The sequence below is a fragment of the Wolffia australiana genome, chromosome 13 (genome assembly GCF_029677425.1).
Source record: "Wolffia australiana isolate 7733 chromosome 13, ASM2967742v1".
In the NCBI taxonomy this organism is placed as follows: domain Eukaryota; kingdom Viridiplantae; phylum Streptophyta; class Magnoliopsida; order Alismatales; family Araceae; genus Wolffia; species Wolffia australiana.
Window position 1 is genome coordinate 10,417,440 of NC_135847.1, and position 20,251 is coordinate 10,437,690.

Consider the following 20,251-nt stretch of genomic DNA (forward strand, 5'->3'; position numbering starts at 1 on the left):
GAGGAAAATCGCCACCGACTGTGACGCATGAACCAATCTTGCAAATTCCTGTTGTGCAGGGGGTAGTCGGGGAAGGAATAGGCCACGGTGAGGGTCCGCTCTCACCTTCCTCAGTTCGAATGTCCCCCGATTCTTCAGAAAATTTTCTCCTCCATGCTCTTCTTCTCTCTGAACGAGGGGTGAGACCAAGAAAATCAAACAAAACTCTGATAGAATGAATTCCTGGTCTCAATTTTCTAGGGCGCCCTCTCTTCCATTATAAAGGGGGGAAGAGATGGACCCTTACATGGGCCAAGAAGAGGGGAGTCCATTAGGGGAGCACTTATAAATGGGCTCCCCCAATTACAAACAAAGAAAGAACATAAGGCAACAAAGGGGAAAATGAAGGAAATGGGGAAAAGAGAAGGGAGAGAGACAAGGGGAAAGGGTCAAAGGAAGACCCCTTCCCATTGACGGCAAAACGGTGGGTGGACGAAACATGTCGCAAACGCGAAAAAACACGACGATGCAAAAGGGGAAAATGCAAAAACACGAGAGAGAGAGAGAGAGAGAGAGAGAGAGAGAGAGAGAGAGAGAGAGAGAGAGAGAGAGAGAGAACTGAAAAACAGAAATGATAACTCGAGCTACTTCACCCAGTCTTCAACGTCAAGGGCACGCGTGGGTGACATCGCTGACGATCCTTGATGGCGTGCACCATTAACCCAACTTGAGGCTCATGTCATAACAGACTGATTTAAGTGAAATGATATGATCTTTATCGTGTGATCTACTAAAAGATGTTAATATGGTCTGAGTTATAGCTAATATTTTTATTTTCTTTTCTCTTTTAGGTTGATGATAAGTTGCTGCTGGTAATGCCAACTACGGGGCCACGAAAATGGTGAATCAGAGCATGAAATGCTGATAGGGTGGGGATGCTTTACAGACCTAGTGATGTGCCACAGGGACACACATTAGATAGATGGGTCCATGGCTACGACTTAATCACAGCCATTTGATCCATTCGAGGAAAATCAAACGCTGCGGGTAAACCCATCATTCTCCACCCTAGCAGTCATTCTCATCAGCTGGTCGGGGAAGGCTGGTGGGGGGGGGGGGCATAGGCTAATCCATTTGATTGGGAAATCCGTTAGATCAGGGGCCAGTTAATGGTCCATTGAGAGGGCTTCTCTTAATTTTGATGCCTAATGGGGCATCTCTCGTTGCATGAATCATTGTACTTCTCTTGGCTTAATCTGGATAAAAATCAGTTTATAAAGATATTTTATTAAGTAAACTTCTGTATGATTCAAGGAGAAATGTGATTTCATCATGTTTTCTTAACCCAGCCTATTTGAGACGTTCTATCAAATGCCGTCGGAGTGTCGTTTGAATTATCTGGTTTTACTTTTGATTTTATTATATAAAAATATTAAAAAATATTTATTCAATATATCTACTCATATGAACCATAGTTCTACTATTCTAATATACCCATATAAAATAATATAAATAAATTCTTGCACTCCTCTTAATTAATCGCCTTATTTCTCTCTCTCTCTAACCAATTAGTTAAACACCTTTAAAAATAAATAAAATCTATTATCTCCCTATCTCTCTTACTCTTAAACTCTTATAATATAAAAATAATTTTCTACCTCATTCATGCACATGTAATTAATAATATCTTCCCCCTATCTTACTCCATTATAATAACATAAATAAGTTTCCTTCATCCACTTATTCACTATTATTATTATTATAACTTCTTGTACTCAAATTATAACTAATTTATCTTATTACCGTTAATATCCTCTTTCTTTTTGATAACCCTAACTCAACTATAGATCTATCTTTAAAGGACAGTCATTGTGGAGACGACCTCACTCCAATTACACGTATTTGAGTGAGTTTCTATAATTAAAAATTTTATTTGATTTAGGCAGATTAAATTTTCAATGACACTGAAATGCAAAATTGCATGTGCCTCCATCACACACCACCACTGAATACGTCACTATATCAGCCTCCATCTCTGTCAACCCAACTATACTAGACTCTTACAACTTGCCATTATCGCTCATCGTCGTGTATCTATCACCGCCTCTGTCATAATCATCAATGGTATTTCACTCATCAACTCCACTACATTCTCATCACTGCCATTCATCATTGCCTATTGCTGAATGAGCATTGGCTAAGGTATTTAATTATACTTATTTAGTATTTCTTACTAAAATTCCCTAATTTGTTTTTTAATTTTTAATAAATTTGATTGATCAAGAAAATTATTTTTACTTTTTCAGAACTATTTTAGTTATTTTTTCTAATTTTAGTATTCTAATTGAATTTAATTTATATAAATAGTTTCAAAATTAAAAGACTAGAAATTAATTAAGACTTCCTCCTTGTTGATTTGACCTTACTTTCTCTTTGCTTGTTAGGAAAACTATCAATATTATAATGATGTAAATATCATGTCAATATTTAAGAAATATCAATATACCTGTTTTATCACCTTCTCTTCTTCCTTGTAAAACTATCATTCTACTCTATTATCACTAGTTTATATCTGATAATACTAATACATAACACTATTTTAGCAGATTTCTCTTTAAGATCTTTCTCTTGTATCATCACAGAATTTATTATTTAAATATTTAAATAAGTATAATTATATGAGAATGGTATTTATACATATATCATATTTATTATACTTATCTATACCATCAGTCCTTTCTATCCTGAATCAGATTTACCTCTAATTTCCAGTCATTGTGGATGTGACCTTACTTATCTCTTGACAACCAAGTAAGTAAAGACTCTATAAACATTATTTCATTCAATAAAAATAAAATATAATGATAAATAACACACTATTTTTCTTGGTTATAATCTTAAGTCATTTTTTTCATGATTGAATTTTGCATTACGATGTAGTTTTTCAATAATTCATATTCCATTCTATCTAAGTGTTGAACCCTAGAGCTGTTTTAATGAACAGAAGTCTCTCAGCTTCAAAGTCCATAGTATTCAGTGAACTCTTCCTCCTACTTATATGCTTCTACAAGGGATAATTGATGAAACATGATTAATTAGTTTGCAAAGTCACAAATAATTCTTATTTTGTGTTTGTTCAAATGTGAAAAGATCCTTTTTTCTCTTTTGACTCTTATGTGATTTGGGTCATGAGCCACATGCCATGGCATAGAACTGAGTTCTTTGAAAGATGACTTTGAGGGAGAAAAAAGGAAGTAACTAGTTCTGGTCAATGATTTCATATGTTTCTTAATCAAAATGAATTTATAATGAGTTATGTGTAGAATTAGTTTGTCCTCTATGGCCGACAGTAAATTCTTTTAGCTTTGAATGTTTATGTACATCCCCATATTACTAGCTCCAGCTTTCTAATCCTTATATTGTAACTCCAATAACTCAGAAAAGTCCTCTAGGTTTTTTTAAGGGGTTTTTTTACAAATTCACCAATTTATATGTTGCTTATAATCCAAAAATCACTAATTCTCACATCAGGAGAACTTATGATGTCACCCTTCAAAAATACAAAGAAAATAACATCCAAAATTGGTAACCAATAATGGAAACTGTGACATCTTTAATTTATTTCACGAATACTTATTTTATTTAAAAATAAGTTCATTGAGTAAAAAACTATTCTAGAATTGAAAGAATTATTCATTTATCCATACTCAATTTAAAAGTTGCAGCTAATATATTAATTTTATGATATTTGGCCTTAATAATACTAAAGTGATAGTATTTTATAATTCAAAAGTATTTCATATTTTATAAATAAAATAGCGTGAAAATATGTAGGGGCTGAACATAAGATAGAAATATGTGTAATGAATTTATAATAAATAGTTGATAAAATATATTATAATGAGATATATAATATAATTATAATTTTATAAGTATGGAATTTTTTTTCTAATATTAAATTTAATATATAAAATAATAGGAATTATGCATTTCACTCCTGTTACTTAAATATTGCTATTCTATAAAGTTTAAGGTAAATGAATGAACATAAGATTCACAAGAAGACACGCTGAATCATAAATAGGTTAAATAGAATACACCTTTTTATGAAGATAGTAAATCACCCAATTCAGTATATATCTTTAGTTTGCAATTATTAGGGCATAAGAAACATAATAACCTGATTTTTTTCTTCTCACACATATATATGTTTGAAGTATGATCTCTACTTTAAACATGTATCTGAGAGATACCTATCATAAGATATTCCAGAATAAGATCAAGATATATGGATACCAGAACTAAAAACTAATACTCATATGGTGAGGAAGGTTGATGATATAATCATTTGTGTGGAAACTCTGATGAGAGATAATGGGCGTGGAATCTGAAGAAATACTTTATCCAATTGATCTGTAAAAATTCCTGGATTGTTTACACCTATATGTGAATTAGGCTGATTCAATTCATGCTTGAATAGGTTTTCCTTAGACCTGATACACCAAAGATATTGTGTGGAAGAAAGGTTATGATTTGACTATGATCTATAATTTGATCATGAGATTCATACAGGATTATCTCAGGCACCAAAAAACTTCTACGAAGGAGATTAAGTTGTCAAAACACACCATCCACTCTTCATATAGGAGGAGACAAAATCAAGAACTTCAAATTAAGCCTTTGGCCAAGGTAGTGGATATATCAAATAAAGAGCTCTAAGATCATTGATACACAAAGATGGATTTTACATGCAACAAGATTACAGACGATAGGATCAATGCGATTAATGATGAATTAATTATTACCTTTAAAAAATGTGGAGTACTTGGCACCTCATGTTTTGGAATTAATTTGACCCATCATTATTTACTATAAGCCAATAAAGAGATTCTCATATTATGGAGTCAAAACTATATAGAACATGAGCCAAAATGGTTGTACGCATAAGAATCTTTAGACTTTAGAGTATACACTTAAGTTTCAAGGTTTATTATGAAAAAAAACTGTGCTAAATATAAAATCAAAAAATGCCCTAGCTGAGAAAAACCAAGCATGTTTATCTTATGCAGCCTTATACTTATATTTGTCTTTGAAATACCTACTCTCTTATAGTAGTTAGACTAGTGAAAATATCCTCTTGAATAAAATGTTAGTGTGGATTGATAAGGAGACAATGTGATCCACTATCTTCAAGACCACATGGATATGTCTATAAGTTGAGAAGCTTTGTAACCCAGGAGAAATTATTTGTGCAACAAAATTGTATCAGATTGAACTACAGGTATTGTGATTCCAAAATCATGCATTTTTTAATTTTATTTTTAAACTTATTATCATTTTTTGCTTTTATTTTTATTTTTGTTTTTAAAGTTATTATCCCATCTCTGACTGTATATGGTGGCCTAACCCAACAACCACAGGGATGATCTAATAACTTTTAGGGAAACTAATGTACTCTATACTCGCAAAACCAATCGCTATTATAACATTAGTAGACCTCATAACCCTTATATCCTGTGATGGAAATGTATGTTGCTGGATAGCTAATCAAACATCCATATTTTGTTCAATGTTTCTTGATACAATGTATATGTGATGCTTATAAGGAAGGACATGAATATAGTATTCGATAACATGAATTATGATGGAATCAATACACGCAACATATATTATTATTACTCTTATTCAAAGGATTCTCTAGAAAGACATCAAAAAATTCAGAGACAATTTCACTATCTAGTCTCACACATATGATAAGCATGTCCATTCCTATAGCCATTAGTGTTGAGACAAAATAGATAGTGGATGTTATTTAGGAAAAGATTTCTTTGATTTGATTCATATGAATCCAGAATTGTGATATATCCAAGTGGAAATAAGGTTAATTCATGTCACAGTTGTGTAAGTGGTACTTAAACTTGATATACCATTAGATGTTGGTGGATGGAAAGCTCTGTTTTGACTATGAGCTACTAGTTCTTATTCATGGAATTTTTAAACCACCTTAGCTCATACATAGAAAATATTTCACGATGTTGATTGATGGGCCATGATGGATTTGCCACATTAGTACAAGAGGAGGAAGCTTAAGGAAGATGATACAATGAAATATTTGGCCAAGGCAGTGGCATATTAGAGAATAGTGCAATGATGATTTCTTGAAAAATCAGCATTAACTAGAATGACTAAGGGTTGACATTTGACCATATATTTAGTCATCATAGGAGTGTCTGACAGATGAGAGACTATATATGAGAGTTGCCGATGATATTCATATTTCATGAGAGAGTCACTTTACTCCATGCATCTTTTAGAACATGAGGTGTAGCTTGGCACTGATAACATGCAATTTTATCATGCAAAATCATGGAATTTATAAGAAATTTTCACCTAAAACATTAATATTGCATGTTATCATTATGAAAATATAAGCAATTTCCAAAAAAAGTTGATTTGTTACAATTTTATGAATTTTTAGTTAATTATGCACAATTTTCTGATTTTATTTTTATGGAAAAATAATTTTTAAAGTCAAAATATATTTTCAAATGAATTTATTTCAGTTGAAAATATATTCTTATAATTTTTCTGATTTTTTCACTTTTTTTTAGAATTTTCTGGAATGATTTAGAGCAAGAAATGAAATTTAGTTCATAAAAAAATCATTCTCGGACTTTTTTATTCATCACAGGCGTAAATATCAAATTTTTATTGTTTTAAGGGCACTTTTTTGATTTTTTAAACCGCGAGGGGTTTTTTACAATTTTCCAGGCGATTTCTATGGTTTTTCTTTGATTTTCCGGGGGTACGTGGCGCTTCCGCAGAAGGCCACGTCGCCCTCTACTGTTACAAAGCGGAAAAATTTCGCTTTTTCTTTAAAAAAAAAAAAGAAAAAAAGAAAAAAAATAAACGAGTGACGTGGCGCAACCAGAACGCGCCACGTCACCAGTTACTGTTCATTTTCGGAGAAAATCGGCTATTTTCGAATAAAAAAAAATATTTCTGCCCTCTGTGCATAGCGCGGTGCGCGCCACGCACAGAGGGCCACGTGTCGAGCTCTCGCGCCTTGAGCGCTTTGTACTCACCTCTAGTGTGCAAAGCACACTTATCACTAACCGAAATTTTTCTGTTATGAAGGGGTACGTGGCGCAAATTGGAGGCTTAGCGCTTGAACAAAGGGCCCACCGCGCGGCGAATCAGAGCGCGCCACGTGGATCGGCTAACAACCTGATGAGAGAGAAATTTAAAAATAGGCCTAAATCTTCAAAAAATCATAACTTTTCACCCTGACATCCAAATGACCTGAAATTTTCTGGGTTTGTTTGTAATAATCTTAACCACCTTTCTGAGCCAAGAACACTATAAATTGGGCTCAGAAAGGTGGCGAAATGGAACTTTGATTTGGAGCTCCAATACAATTGGCCTGGAGGACACAGCTTATTTCAACAGTTCAGATCCGGATTGGGGCCTCTCCAAAGTCTTGTAAGTCTTCATACCTCTTCAGATTCGTGATTTCTTGAAGTTCTAACACGCCAAGGCATAGGCGAAAGGTATATGCCCTAGATTCATGAATTTTTAGAGAGAAGCAGAGGATCTTTGGTTAGAAACCAAAAATTCTATCTTAGGAGTTAGATCTAATCATAATTGAACATTTTCTATCAGTTAGATCTGTCATTTTTGACAGATCTGACTGTTTAGACAAAAAATCCCCAAATTTCATGCACTTTCTCTCTCTAGATTAAACTTTCACTTTCTCTCTCTAAAATTCAAAATTCAAGTTTCAATTCTTTAATTCTCATCAATCTGAACTTCCACACAAAATTTCATTCAAAAATTCTCTCATTCAATACCTTAATCCTAAAAATTTCATAAACTCTCTTAATTTTCTCTCTCTTCAAGTCTCTTACATTGAAATTCCACTTAAATTCACTAATTCACTCAGAAATTCTTGCAGACTGCCTCTCTAGGGTTCGACTCCTTACTCATCATTTTACTAAAATCTAAATTGAGAAAGGAATTATAAATTTCATTGCATAAGCCTAATCAAACAACGACAAATTAGCGATTATAAACCGTAAAATTTAGGCTTATCAGGCACCCCACAGGTTAGAAGCTCAACCTATCGATCAGGTTAAATCGATCATTGATTAAAGAATATATATTTTGATACAATAAATTAATTAATTTGGTCAGTAAATATGCAAACAAAGAATTTTATCCTAAAAGACATGCTTAAATATTAGAAATTTTATGAAAAAAAAACTCGTAAAGTATAAATAAGAGAAAGATCAGAAAAAAAATCACATAGGCTAGAATTCTTCACCTTCTAATATTTCTTCTCCCTTCTCTCCTTGGTTGCCCTTCCATTCTGATGTGATCAGAATAGGAAAATGAAAATGATAATATGGTTAATTGAGATGGAGAAGGAAATTCGATGTGTCTAGAGTAGTGTGGATACAAAAAGAGTTTGGACAACTGAATATCTCAACATTTGTTCATTCAGGATCTAAGAAATCATATATCTGATCTGCACAAAGGTGATTTCAACAGCAATTTTAAATATGCACTACAATTTTTTAGTGTCCTTTTTCACATTAATCACACAAGTTTGATGTCAATCAGCCATAGACATTTACGTTTAGGTCCCCATGCAAAATGATCAAATCTGAAAAAAGTTCTTATTTAGAGGTTTGATGTTCTATGTAGATTTGAGTTTGCATATTTAGGGTAGTTCTATATTCTGTGTTTCAAAATCTAGTATCGAGATAAAATCTTGATTTAATCAAGTATGCAGCCAGAATCTATTGTTTCATGAAAATATTATATGATACTAGAAGCAATATTATCATATGGTAAATGACTTTTGTAACATAATGACATGATAATAGATCACTTGACATTTAAATTTCTGTGTAAATTAAGCACAATTTTTTTTCATTGCATCACAAATTAAAATAACAAATTTTAATTTCTAAGGATAAATTCTAAAGCCTGTTTGGATGATCTTAAAAGTGTTTCCATCTGCATCAACCAATTGCACATTACATATTCTGAAATAAAATTTAAATTCATGAAAACTTTCATTACAACTTCACAAAAGGTTTGAGGCATGGATAAACTTCTGAATCTTAAACTGAAGCAGGAAAAACTAATCGACAGGTGAGTACAATGAAATTATAGAGCTGCAGATGTCCATCACCATTTGTTCCCTTCTGAACAACGGTCATACTCCTGAATATCTCGCTTAGTGTTTCTGTGTATTTCAGATCCCTACCCTTAAATCTGGATCACCCTCTGGTATGATTTCTCAGTGTTGAAACGTAGATCTCTCTTCCTCCGCAACTCACACAGAGAATGAAAGAACAGGCTCTCAATCTCCCAGTAACTCACACAGATATGGAAGAGGAACCTCTCACTCTCTTGGCGGCTCACAGAGAAAAAAAGAAAGATCAACAGAGCACACTTTCAGAGAGGAAGCAACCAATGTTTACACACATCATGCCTTCAAAAAAATTCATACATAGTTATATACATTTTCCCAATAACTGTTTATAGAGACAAACTAAGCATGGCCACACACTTGTCCAAGGGCTTGGTCTTCCAAGGACACCCAATCCACCTCTCCTAAAACCCAGTTCTTGCCTCCTCATCTCACTAGAGGCCAGTGATCTACACTGACTTGGTTTATTCCTTGATCCACTCAAAACTAACTCCCTAGATAACTGTCTGAAGATTAAAATAAACCCAACATTCTGGGTATTCTTATTTTACTTCTATCTGACGCTGTTCTTTACAAGTTACGACCTTTGGGGGTTTGAAATTTGTCCCTGTATGTCGTTCAGATTTAGATGGAGAGAGCAATAGAACTTGAAAGAGAACGATAAATGTTTGAGTTATGGAGTGTACGGATAATTATAGGTCAATGGAGAGGAGAGTTCAATAGATTGAAACGTAAAAAACCAGTTGTGTGGAGTAGAGAATGAAAACGAGGGAAGAATATAAAATAGAGCGTAGTGGGGGTGATGTAGAGAGAGAGAGAGAGAGAGAGAGAGAGAGAGAGAGAGAGAGAGACAGAGAGACAGAGAGACAGAGAGAGATCGAAATAATGCAGAAAAAAGAAAGAAGAGAGCAAAGAAGGTCGACGTAGAGAGAGATGAGAGAGATCAAAAAAATGTAGAAAGAGGATGATGTAAGATAGCACAAAAGGATGACGTAGTGAGAGAGATGAGAGAGAGAGGCGAGATAATGTAGAAAGAGGAAGTAAGAGAACAAGGGAGTTTGACATCGAGAGATAGCAAAATATTGTGGAAAAAGGAAGTAAGAGAACAAAGAAGGTTGACTGAGAGAGAGAGAGATGAGAGAGAACAAAATAATGTAGAATGAGTAAAAGAGCGAAGAAGGCAAACATAGAGAGAGAGAGGGAGATGAGAGAAAACAAAATAATGTCGAAAGAAGATGTTAGAGAGCAAAAAAGGTTGACGTAGTGAGAGAGATAGAACAAGATTATGTAGAAAGAGGAAATAAGAGAACAAGGGAGGTTGACGTCGAGAGATGGAGCAAAGAAGGTTGACTTAGAGAGAGAGATGAGAGAGAACAAAAAAATGTCGAAAGAGTAAGAGAGCAAAGAAGGGTAACCTAGAGAGAGAGGGAGATGAGAGAAAACAAAATAATGTCGAAAGAAGATGTTAGAGAGAAAAAAGGTTGGCGTAGTGAGAGAGATGAGAGAAAGATAGAGCAAGATAATGTAGAAAGAGGAAATAAGAGAACAAGGGAGGTTGACGTGGAGAAATAGAGCAAGATAATGTAGAAAGAGGAAGTAAGAGAACAAGGATGGTTGACGTATAGATATAGAGCAAAATAATGTAGAAAGAGGAAGTCGGAGAGCAACGGGGGTGACGTACTGAGGAGACGTGAGAGAGAGAGAGAGAGAGAGAGAGAGAGAGAGAGAGAGAGAGAGAGAGAGAGAGAGAGAGAGAGAGAGAGAGAGAGCGAGAGCGAGAGAGAGAGCGAGAGGGAGAGAGCGAGAGCGAGAGAGAGAGCGAGAGCGAGAGAGAGAGAGAGCGATAGCGAGAGAGAGAGAGAGAGAGAGAGAGAGAGAGAGAGAGAGAGCGAGAGAGAGAGAGTAAGAGAAAGAGAGGGAGAGAGAAAGAGAGAGAGAGAGAAAGAGAGAGAGAGAGAGAGAGAGAGAGAGAGAGAGAGCGAGAGAGAGAGAGTAAGAGAAAGAGAGGGAGAGAGAAAGAGAGAGAGAGAGAGAGCAACGAACTTTCACATCGCGAGAGAGATAAAAAGGGGAGAGGAAACAAAAGTAGAAAGAGGAAGTAAGAAAGCAAGAAGATGGAGGTAATGTGAGAGAAAAGCGGATACAGAGAGAGAAAGAGTGTTTTGACGTGGGCGGAAGTGCACCGGAGTAGAATTGGAGCGAGAAACCGCGGCAGGAGAAGAGAGATTAGCGAGGAGGGTAGAAAATGTCACGACTCCGCAGCAAAGAAAATATCTGGGCAGCCCAATCCGCGAAGAATACGGACCCGGATAAGGTTTCGTCGTTTGATGCCAACCAGCCGCCCAAGGAAATCCACATCTTATCCTTTATCCAACCTATTTCTTTCTCTCTCCTATCCATCTCTCTCTCTCTCTCTTTTCTAGTTCCCTCTTTCTGTGAATTGTCCGGAGCGGACTGACGCCCCGGCACTTCCTTTTCTTTAGGAAACGACTGAAAGCTTCTTGCTTTCAGGGCTCTCTCTCAACTGTTTCTCTCTCTTGCTTTGTTTGCATTCTTCTGCTTCTTCTTCTTCTTCTTCTTCTTCTACTACTACTACTACTACTCTTGGCAGGAGCAGAGATGGGCTTTCTCTCCGAATCTAACGCGTATATCCAGCCCCTTGAGCGAACTCTTCTCCGATCGGGCTTCATCTCCGCCCACCCAGCTCGATCTTAACGGGGGACAACGGCAGCCATTCTCGTCTGTTCAGAAAACGTATAGCCCAATACATTATATTACATATTTGCACTATATTCTTTTCGCATTCCTAATCATCTCTCAATCAGTTTTCGGCAAGTCCGTTGGTGAGTCCCTAGACCCAGAGTCATTTCCTTCTGATTAAACATCCTCATATAGTTGAATACGAGAAAACACAAGCCCGAATTTTCTTTACTTGAATTCAGTGAACACAATTAAGAGTGATAGTTTTACACCTTTTTATGACTAAGTGATATCAAACCCTTTATAGTACCCTCATTAAATATTTTTGGTTGGTGACAGTCTTTTTTTTTTGGTGTTAGATTGGTTGCACCTCGACAACTGTGCTAAAAGCTATAGCTGATAACAAGGGCGCTACTCCCGGGCCATAATTATAAGAAGGCCCGCGGGTGGTGGGGGCTAAAATGGATAACCAGCCGCCAGCGCCGCCCCCTCCACCGCCACAAGCACAGGCGGCGACACCGTACCAGCAAGCCCCATTCCACCACCTCCTCCAGCAGCAGAACCAACAGCTTCAGATGTTCTGGAACTACCAGCGCCAGGAAGTGGCCCATGCTAGTGACTTCAAGAACCACCAGCTCCCCTTAGCTAGAATCAAGAAAATCATGAAGGCAGACGAAGATGTGCGCATGATCTCGGCAGAGGCACCTGTCCTCTTTGCCAAGGCCTGTGAGCTCTTCATCCTTGAGCTCACCATCCGTTCATGGCTCCATGCAGAGGAGAACAAACGACGTACTCTTCAGAAGAATGATGTGGCTGCTGCCATTGCACGTACTGACATATTTGACTTCCTTGTGGATATTGTGCCTAGAGAGGAGATTAAGGATGAGGGAATTGGGCTCATGTCTGGCGGCGGCGGCGTGCCAGCAGGCAGTGCAACTGGAGTGCCTTACTATTACCCCTCAATTGGCCAGGCGGCGCCGCCGGGGATGATGATGGGGCAGCCGGCGCAGACATGGCAGCCAATGTGGCAGCAGGGACTGTCAATGGAAGGGCACTATCCCAGCTTGGACCCCCAAGGGGAGCTTCCCCATCAGCCTCCTCCTCCCCCTGGTTCTCAGTAGGCACATAGACACTGCTAAGAGCCTGTAAAGTTACTGTAATTGATGGGGATCATGAGTCTCACTGCTGACAAACATCTTGTACCCAAGATTTTTAACTTCTGTGATTTCCTATTATCATGAGAAAAAGTACTTGTGGGATGTATTAGAGTTGATGGGGTAGGAGAACATTATCTGGTGTGACAGGATTTCCTAGCTTGCTCCAATGATCTTCAGTGGTTGGAGCAAGCTTGGATTCTTCAGGGAAGATGCTTGTCAATCCCTTCATTGTAACTATTGTAACCCCTGACATGGGGATGTGAGGGAGATCGTTTATCAAATGGCTACATAACATATCAGCATTGTGTATCCTAGACCAATTTAATTACACTTTGATTTTCCATAATTTTGAATATAAAGTAGGGAAGCCTGCTAGAGTTCACACTTGAGTGTGTTTCAAATTATTTCTAGGTGTTTCCAGATTTCTCAACTAAGGGTCTTTGGGGCCTCCAATCTCTATATTTTGGTCTTTTCAACAATACACGTTGAAAGGAAATTTTGAGGCAATAAATGAATAAAATATCCAATTAAAATCAACCCATAAGGACCCATATAAACATAAATTAAAAATTCAAAGATTGGGCTCTTTGGGATGGCTTAAGATAATGACATGGAAATTTTAAAAGTGTTGAACATGTGATCATGTTGCCCATGATTGTAGTTGGTTAAATATTATAATTTAGATTATCACAATGCGTTTTCAGACCCAGCTCACTCTACACTGTACATTAACTGTGATTTTTTGTGATTTTCATCTATCTTTTCCCTTATAGCAGAGATGAAATAAAATAATCTTCACATATATATTAATTGAATTTCACGCTTTTCTCTAGCATTCAAAGTTCATCAAAAGCATAGATCAGAGTCTATGAGGTTTATAAATCAACATTGTACTTTTGTTCATAAGTGCTTAATATCAGCATCAGTTATACAAGTCTGTTATATCATGGCATTAATAAGACTATGATATAAATAACTTCATTGATTTGTATTTGATATTTCGCAACTTTTTTTTAATAAATTAGATCCTAAACTCCTTTCAATATCCTTATTCATTATCTTCTTTGAATATTTTTAAATTATAATTGCATAATATATATTATTGAGCACTAAATGAGTATCATCTCAAATGTTTTCTACTTTTAAATATAAAAAACCCTTAAATTATCTGGATAAATTTTTATATTTTCCAATAGAGTTTAGGCAAAGTTTAAAATCATTTCTACAGAACGTTTCAAATCATCATCAATCATAAATTACAAATCATGACAAACACATAATCTATTTGAATAATTTCCAAAGGTTATGATCAATATGGTTTTTGTAAACATTTAATTTCAATAACACAGAAAACTAGCATCTGAGTTTGGAAAATTATAATTTCTAGTTTCCAATGTTTAGAGATATTATCCATATTGATACAAATTAGATTTTGTATTCTTCTTATTTTTTAGATTAGCATAGATGGATAACCACTTTTTTATTAATTATTTTCATTCATAGTTTTTTAGACATGAAAGGATTTTATTAACCTGGCCTTTTACTAAGATACTTGATAATGATCTAAGTCCATTATAATCTCATTTTCAATCTGAATAAAAGTCAACACTCATGCTGTTTGATTTTTAGTTCCATACTTTATAGTTTTAAAAACATGTTTATGATATATAGAATCCTAGTTACAACATTTTTTTATCTACTTTAAAAAGGAAGATTTTTGAATCTCCTGCATATAATCACTTTAGTTTTCATTTTATTTAATTGCAAATTTTGTCCTCCCTCTTCATAACCAGACCCATTATAACAGTTACTAGATTATTGGTCTATCCTTATGTCTTTCAGAAAAAATATATTGGTATTTTGATTATATGAATACTTTTTTTAACATCATATTCATAAGTATGCTACACACATAAACCTAAAAAACTAGTAGCAATGATTCAGCATTCAGCCCAGAATCTAAATGCGTGTTTTTTTAGAGAATGCATGTCTATCATGAAATAAAATACATAAGATATGAAAAAATATGAGTTATTATGATGCTTTTCGAAATTTGCTAAATTAGAGAAAGGATATGTAGAGACATGCAAATTATGTTACAACAAAATACAGATAACTGATGTTTTTGCCCCCTTATCTCATCCATCTATTTACATGTTGGTTATATGTTATGATTAGTCAACTAAGAGGGGTAGGATGAATTATTTAATTTTTATTTCAACTGTTTAGTTAAGAAACATATATTTTAGAGTTACTAACACAATTTAATATGGGAAATTTATTCCCGAATTTTAAATTTTATTTTATGCCACGTCACATACTCATAATCTCAAATATTTTATTCAATTTAAATTGAAAATTTTTTATTCAAATATATTCATAAAATTTTATTCACCATAATATGGTTATTTTCATGTCCAAAGGAATGGTGATAAAAAAAATATTCCTATTAAAGTTGTGATAAAGGTGATGAGAAGGAATACCTATAAGGTGAGATTTAAAAAAAAGTGGGAACTTGAGAGGTGATAGGGCCAACGTTAATATTTATAGAGAATATAAACATTAATATGAAAAATGAGAAATAAATATATAAAGATTGGAGTGTCAAAATGGTGAAGCAATGAGAATGATAGAGGTAAGTATATTTGTATATGAATGGAAATACAATATGATTGGTGAATGGATATTTGTATATGGAAGGGATTAGGACATGGATAATATTCTGGACTTTATTTTGATGGAATCAATGGATAGATCCAATCTAGTTTCATGTTGATGAAAGAAAACAATTAAAAAGGGGAGGAAGGCAACCATAGGTTCTTATACTCTACCTGGATCTCGGAAACTTTCAAATGGACATGGATGGATATCTATCAAGCTTCCCTAGAAACTTTTGCTCAATCAACCTTGTATATTTTCAGATATCAATTTTTTATGTTGGCATAAACTGGACTATCAATTTTATTTATTTTTATTTCTTCTTTCTAATGTTTTTTCTGCATCAATTTAGAATTTGGTATCTTCATTGTCCCAAAAAATTCTCTCTGAGTGGTCTCCACATTCTTGGTTTTCTTTAATATCCTGTATGTGACCTGAAAAGTCCCTCTACTTCAAAATAAAAAATAATGCATCATTAGTTAATCATTTCATATGTGATGTGCTGATGTGTTTAGGGAACATCATAAGGAAATCTATGCATGCACTTTTATGGATTTACAGAGCATCGATGGAAAATTTGAAATACCAGATTACTTCGTGCTGTCATATCTCTATCTCAAAATAAGATTTACTGCAATTTAAATTACGCTTTTTTCTCATCAGGCCATGTGTCATGATGCATTAAAAAAGGAAACATCATATTATGGTGAGTGTATGATTTCATTGTGATTTTTTATTACATAGTGCCAACTAATCATTGGAAAAACTAATCACTAAGAACCATCCCAATCATACGGATTATGACATGCAGAAGAGAATGATTATTTGAATTAAAAAGTATTAATAACAAAAAAAACCTTAAAATAATTCATAAAATATATTATGACATAAAAAATTAAATCAAAAAGGTGTATATGGCAGAAAATTCTGAAAAATATTATGACTTTAGAATTTTCTTTTGAAACATGATATCATAAAATTCCTTAAAATAAAATTTCCAATAATTTCAAAGAATCATTCCAAAATTATACAAACCATTTTGTATTAATAATCATTTTGATGCATTGAAACATGAATAGTTCACTAGATTGATGTAATCATTAGTGTGTTATCAAATTCGAATTAGATCTCAATTTACACTATATTTCATCTTCTAGAATCCAAAATTATAACTGACTTACTGAATTAATACAGCTATGAGAATAATCATGCCACCACCTTAATGTAAAAATCAGAATCAAAGTATTTCAAATATACTCTTTTGAAGTCCATTCCTGCATATTATTTATCATTATATGTTATCCCAACATTATAAACCTCATTTTATCTCTGTTAAGAGACATTTAAAATAATTTAAATGAAATTTGAAACCTTGAGATTCAAACATATAATTTATTGCTCAAAAGTTTTCCCAAATTCTAATGGATATTTATCTGGAATTTAGATATTATAATATGATGAATTTTTTCATATTTTTTAATTTTTTGAATTTATATAATAATGATGGAGTTTTATAGACCAGTAAAAAAATATAAATAGATAAAACCTAGTGGATCAAGACTAGCTCAAGCATAGCCTACGAAGCACTTGTCGAAGAAAAAATTCAACTTGAAGAAGTCCACCATGAAAACTCCATGAGAACATAAAGGTCTGCATTCCAGTCGTGCATGTACGTTTGAAGCGGATCACAGAATCTGATTTAGTGCATTAATGTACCCACACACTACCATCGATGTCACTACTACATGCTAAATCTATGAGCATAAAGACATGCGCCGGATAAGAAATTATATAAATGTATAAATAGCAAAAGCCAAACTAACAATATGTTTTTCATAGCTAGGATATGATATCATTCTATTGGTTGGAAATTTAATGAGGATACCCTCTTAGTAGATTTTCTATTCTAACTTTTGATGCTAAAAGTAATGCCCAAATAAAAATAACACAACAAGATTAATATTAATAAAGTGCAAGTTCCCATTTCCAATTGCATCTATTTAATTTAATCACAATAATGAGTGATTTTATTTATGTGTTTTACTAAATAAGTATGCAATCATTATAAAAGGATTTAAAAATAAAATAATATACTTAATAAAAAATTTATCATGTTAAGTAAGACAAAATAAGGGTATTATTGTAATTATAATTTTCACTTTTAATTTTTATAAGATTAATGAGTCTGCCATGTGCTACATCCTTAATGTACTAACCTTTCAGAGGACATGGGGACACACTTCACAATCTATAGCATCTTCGCCATGCAAACTAGGCAATAGAACTAAAAATTCCACATCATATATATCATGAACTCTATTGTGAAGTACTAACTTACAGTTTTCAATCAAACTAAAAGCTTTATGAATTCAATCTCATTTATTCTTATTTTAAAATATTAAATGTATGAAATAAACATTTAGTCTTTTTTTAACATTAAATTCAGTAAAAACAAGTTAATAAATTTCCTCTTTCAATTATTGATTGCCTCATATATTCTTGAGATATTTTCATAGTTAATAATGAACTAAATGAATTAAATGCTGGACCGATGTTGATGACTAGTGCACATCCACTCCCGAAGTCTATACTTCACCCTCATTAAGATGATAGGACCAAGACGTGAGGTTATACCAAATCTGAGGGAATGTCACTTGTTGCATTTTCAAAAGAGGAGGCCACGAGAATGGCACCGCCATTTGCCTACACCTGATAGGGCGGTTCGCTCCCAAGTGCCGCCTTATACATGATATCACACGGATATATTTAGCACCAGTACACTTCCTCGGACCGGTGGTCATCGGCGCGCGCAACCATCGGAGTGTCTATATCCGCTTCCAAATGGAAACCGATTTTAGGAAAGTGTGGAGACGTACTACCTGGAATATTAGTGGTTTCATCATGCATACATACCGATAGACGACGGTGTAGACGAGCACCTCACGTGTTCATACCTCACTCTGTCCCAGTGTGGATAGGCTTCCCAGGACTACTGCCCCATCTCTTCATGCCCTCAGCCCTAGAATCCCTTGCCAGCACTATAGGCACATTTATACGTCTTGATAAAGACGTACATCTATTCAACCACCTTGGATATGCGCGACTTTGTGTGGAGATTGATCTACTAGTCCCTATTCATCGCATGATACTTATTAGGAACGGGGACGGGATGATCTACCAGTCCATAATGTACGTGAATCTCCCACAATTCTTTACAAATTGTACACTTTTGGGACATACCATCCACACGTGTCACCAAAAGGCGCTATAGGCCACCTCATCCCCCCAGACGGAGTACCTTCCCCCATTGCCCTATGATGATTATATCGTAGAGGCAAAATCCATTACCCAAGGGCGTCGCCCTAACCAAAGACCGCCACCTATTGCACGGTCCACCCCCACACCACAAGGTGTGTCGATTGTGTCGTCCTCCCTCGCCCAAGGACCTGTATCGGCCAAACTTACTTCAGTTCCACCTACACCTACAACTACACACTAGGTGAAGAAGGGTGCTGATAAGCGCCCCAAAACCCCACCTCGGGCTAGAGATGCCCCATCTACTAGCCACTTATCGGGCAAAGGGAAAGAGGTTAGATCACTTACACCAAGCTCGAATTCATTTGCCCTTTTAGAGGTAGCAGATGAATTTGATACTCGAGGCCATAATGAGGCAGGAGTGACTCACATTAGTGTCCCACATGCTGCTCCAATTTTTTCTTCCCTTAGTTCCTCTCGACCTATATCCTCCGCTCCACACCACCTTGTGGTCATCATGTTGGGTTTTAGAGTCCTAGATCTGGATGAACAAATGGAAATGATTCGTAGTGGAAGACTTGAACGTATCGAACGACATCATTAAAAACATGAAACGATGTAGCTTTCCGCGGATCACATCCATGATTTCTTGGATCCTAGAGTGAGACGAGTCGAGCTGCTCATGTGTGCAGCCTCTAGATGTATCCACGCGATCCTCGGCACGTCGAATCTCCTCCTTCTCATTGACAAGTCCTACTCTACCTCCACTGTTGTTGTTACGCCGTTTCGATCGCATCGGGCATGGAGAGGGGTGTGGGGAGAGTGGAGAAGAAGGGGAAGGCTCATGAACAATTTTGACCTAGGTGAATTTCATTCAGGGCCTTCCCCTATTTATGCTATGGAGGTATTTTTCATAAAAATCTCCAAAACTTAAGTATATCTTCCGACGTCCAAAAGACCATTTGCGTGTAACCCTCTAGGCCCATTTATCAGTCTACTCAACGAATCTAGTGGCCCAATAACCTTTATTGGCTTTCCAAATTAATTAACTATATCATCATATAGATTAATTAATGTCGGATCGATTTAACCCAATCGATAGGTCGAGTCTCCGACACGTGGGGTGCCAAGCTACACTTCGTGTCCTAGAAGATACAAAGAGTGTATCGACTCACTCATGGAACCTGTTCGTCATCAGTTACCGTGTATGTATAATCCCTCGTCTACTTGACACTCCTTGGACGACTTAGGGTATGGTCAACTGTCAAACGCTAATCAGTCA

General features: G+C 35.3%; 1 protein-coding gene across 1 annotated transcript; it reads left to right on the forward strand.

Moving 5' to 3' along the window:
* Positions 1-11,588: 11,588 nt before the first annotated feature.
* On the forward strand, positions 11,589-13,158 carry LOC144711095 (nuclear transcription factor Y subunit C-1-like). The gene is made up of 2 exons (XM_078585018.1): positions 11,589-11,953; positions 12,259-13,158. The coding sequence occupies exon 2, from the start codon at positions 12,361-12,363 to the stop codon at positions 13,018-13,020; it is 660 nt and encodes a 219-aa protein (XP_078441144.1). The 5' UTR covers positions 11,589-11,953; positions 12,259-12,360; the 3' UTR covers positions 13,021-13,158.
* Positions 13,159-20,251: the final 7,093 nt, after the last annotated feature.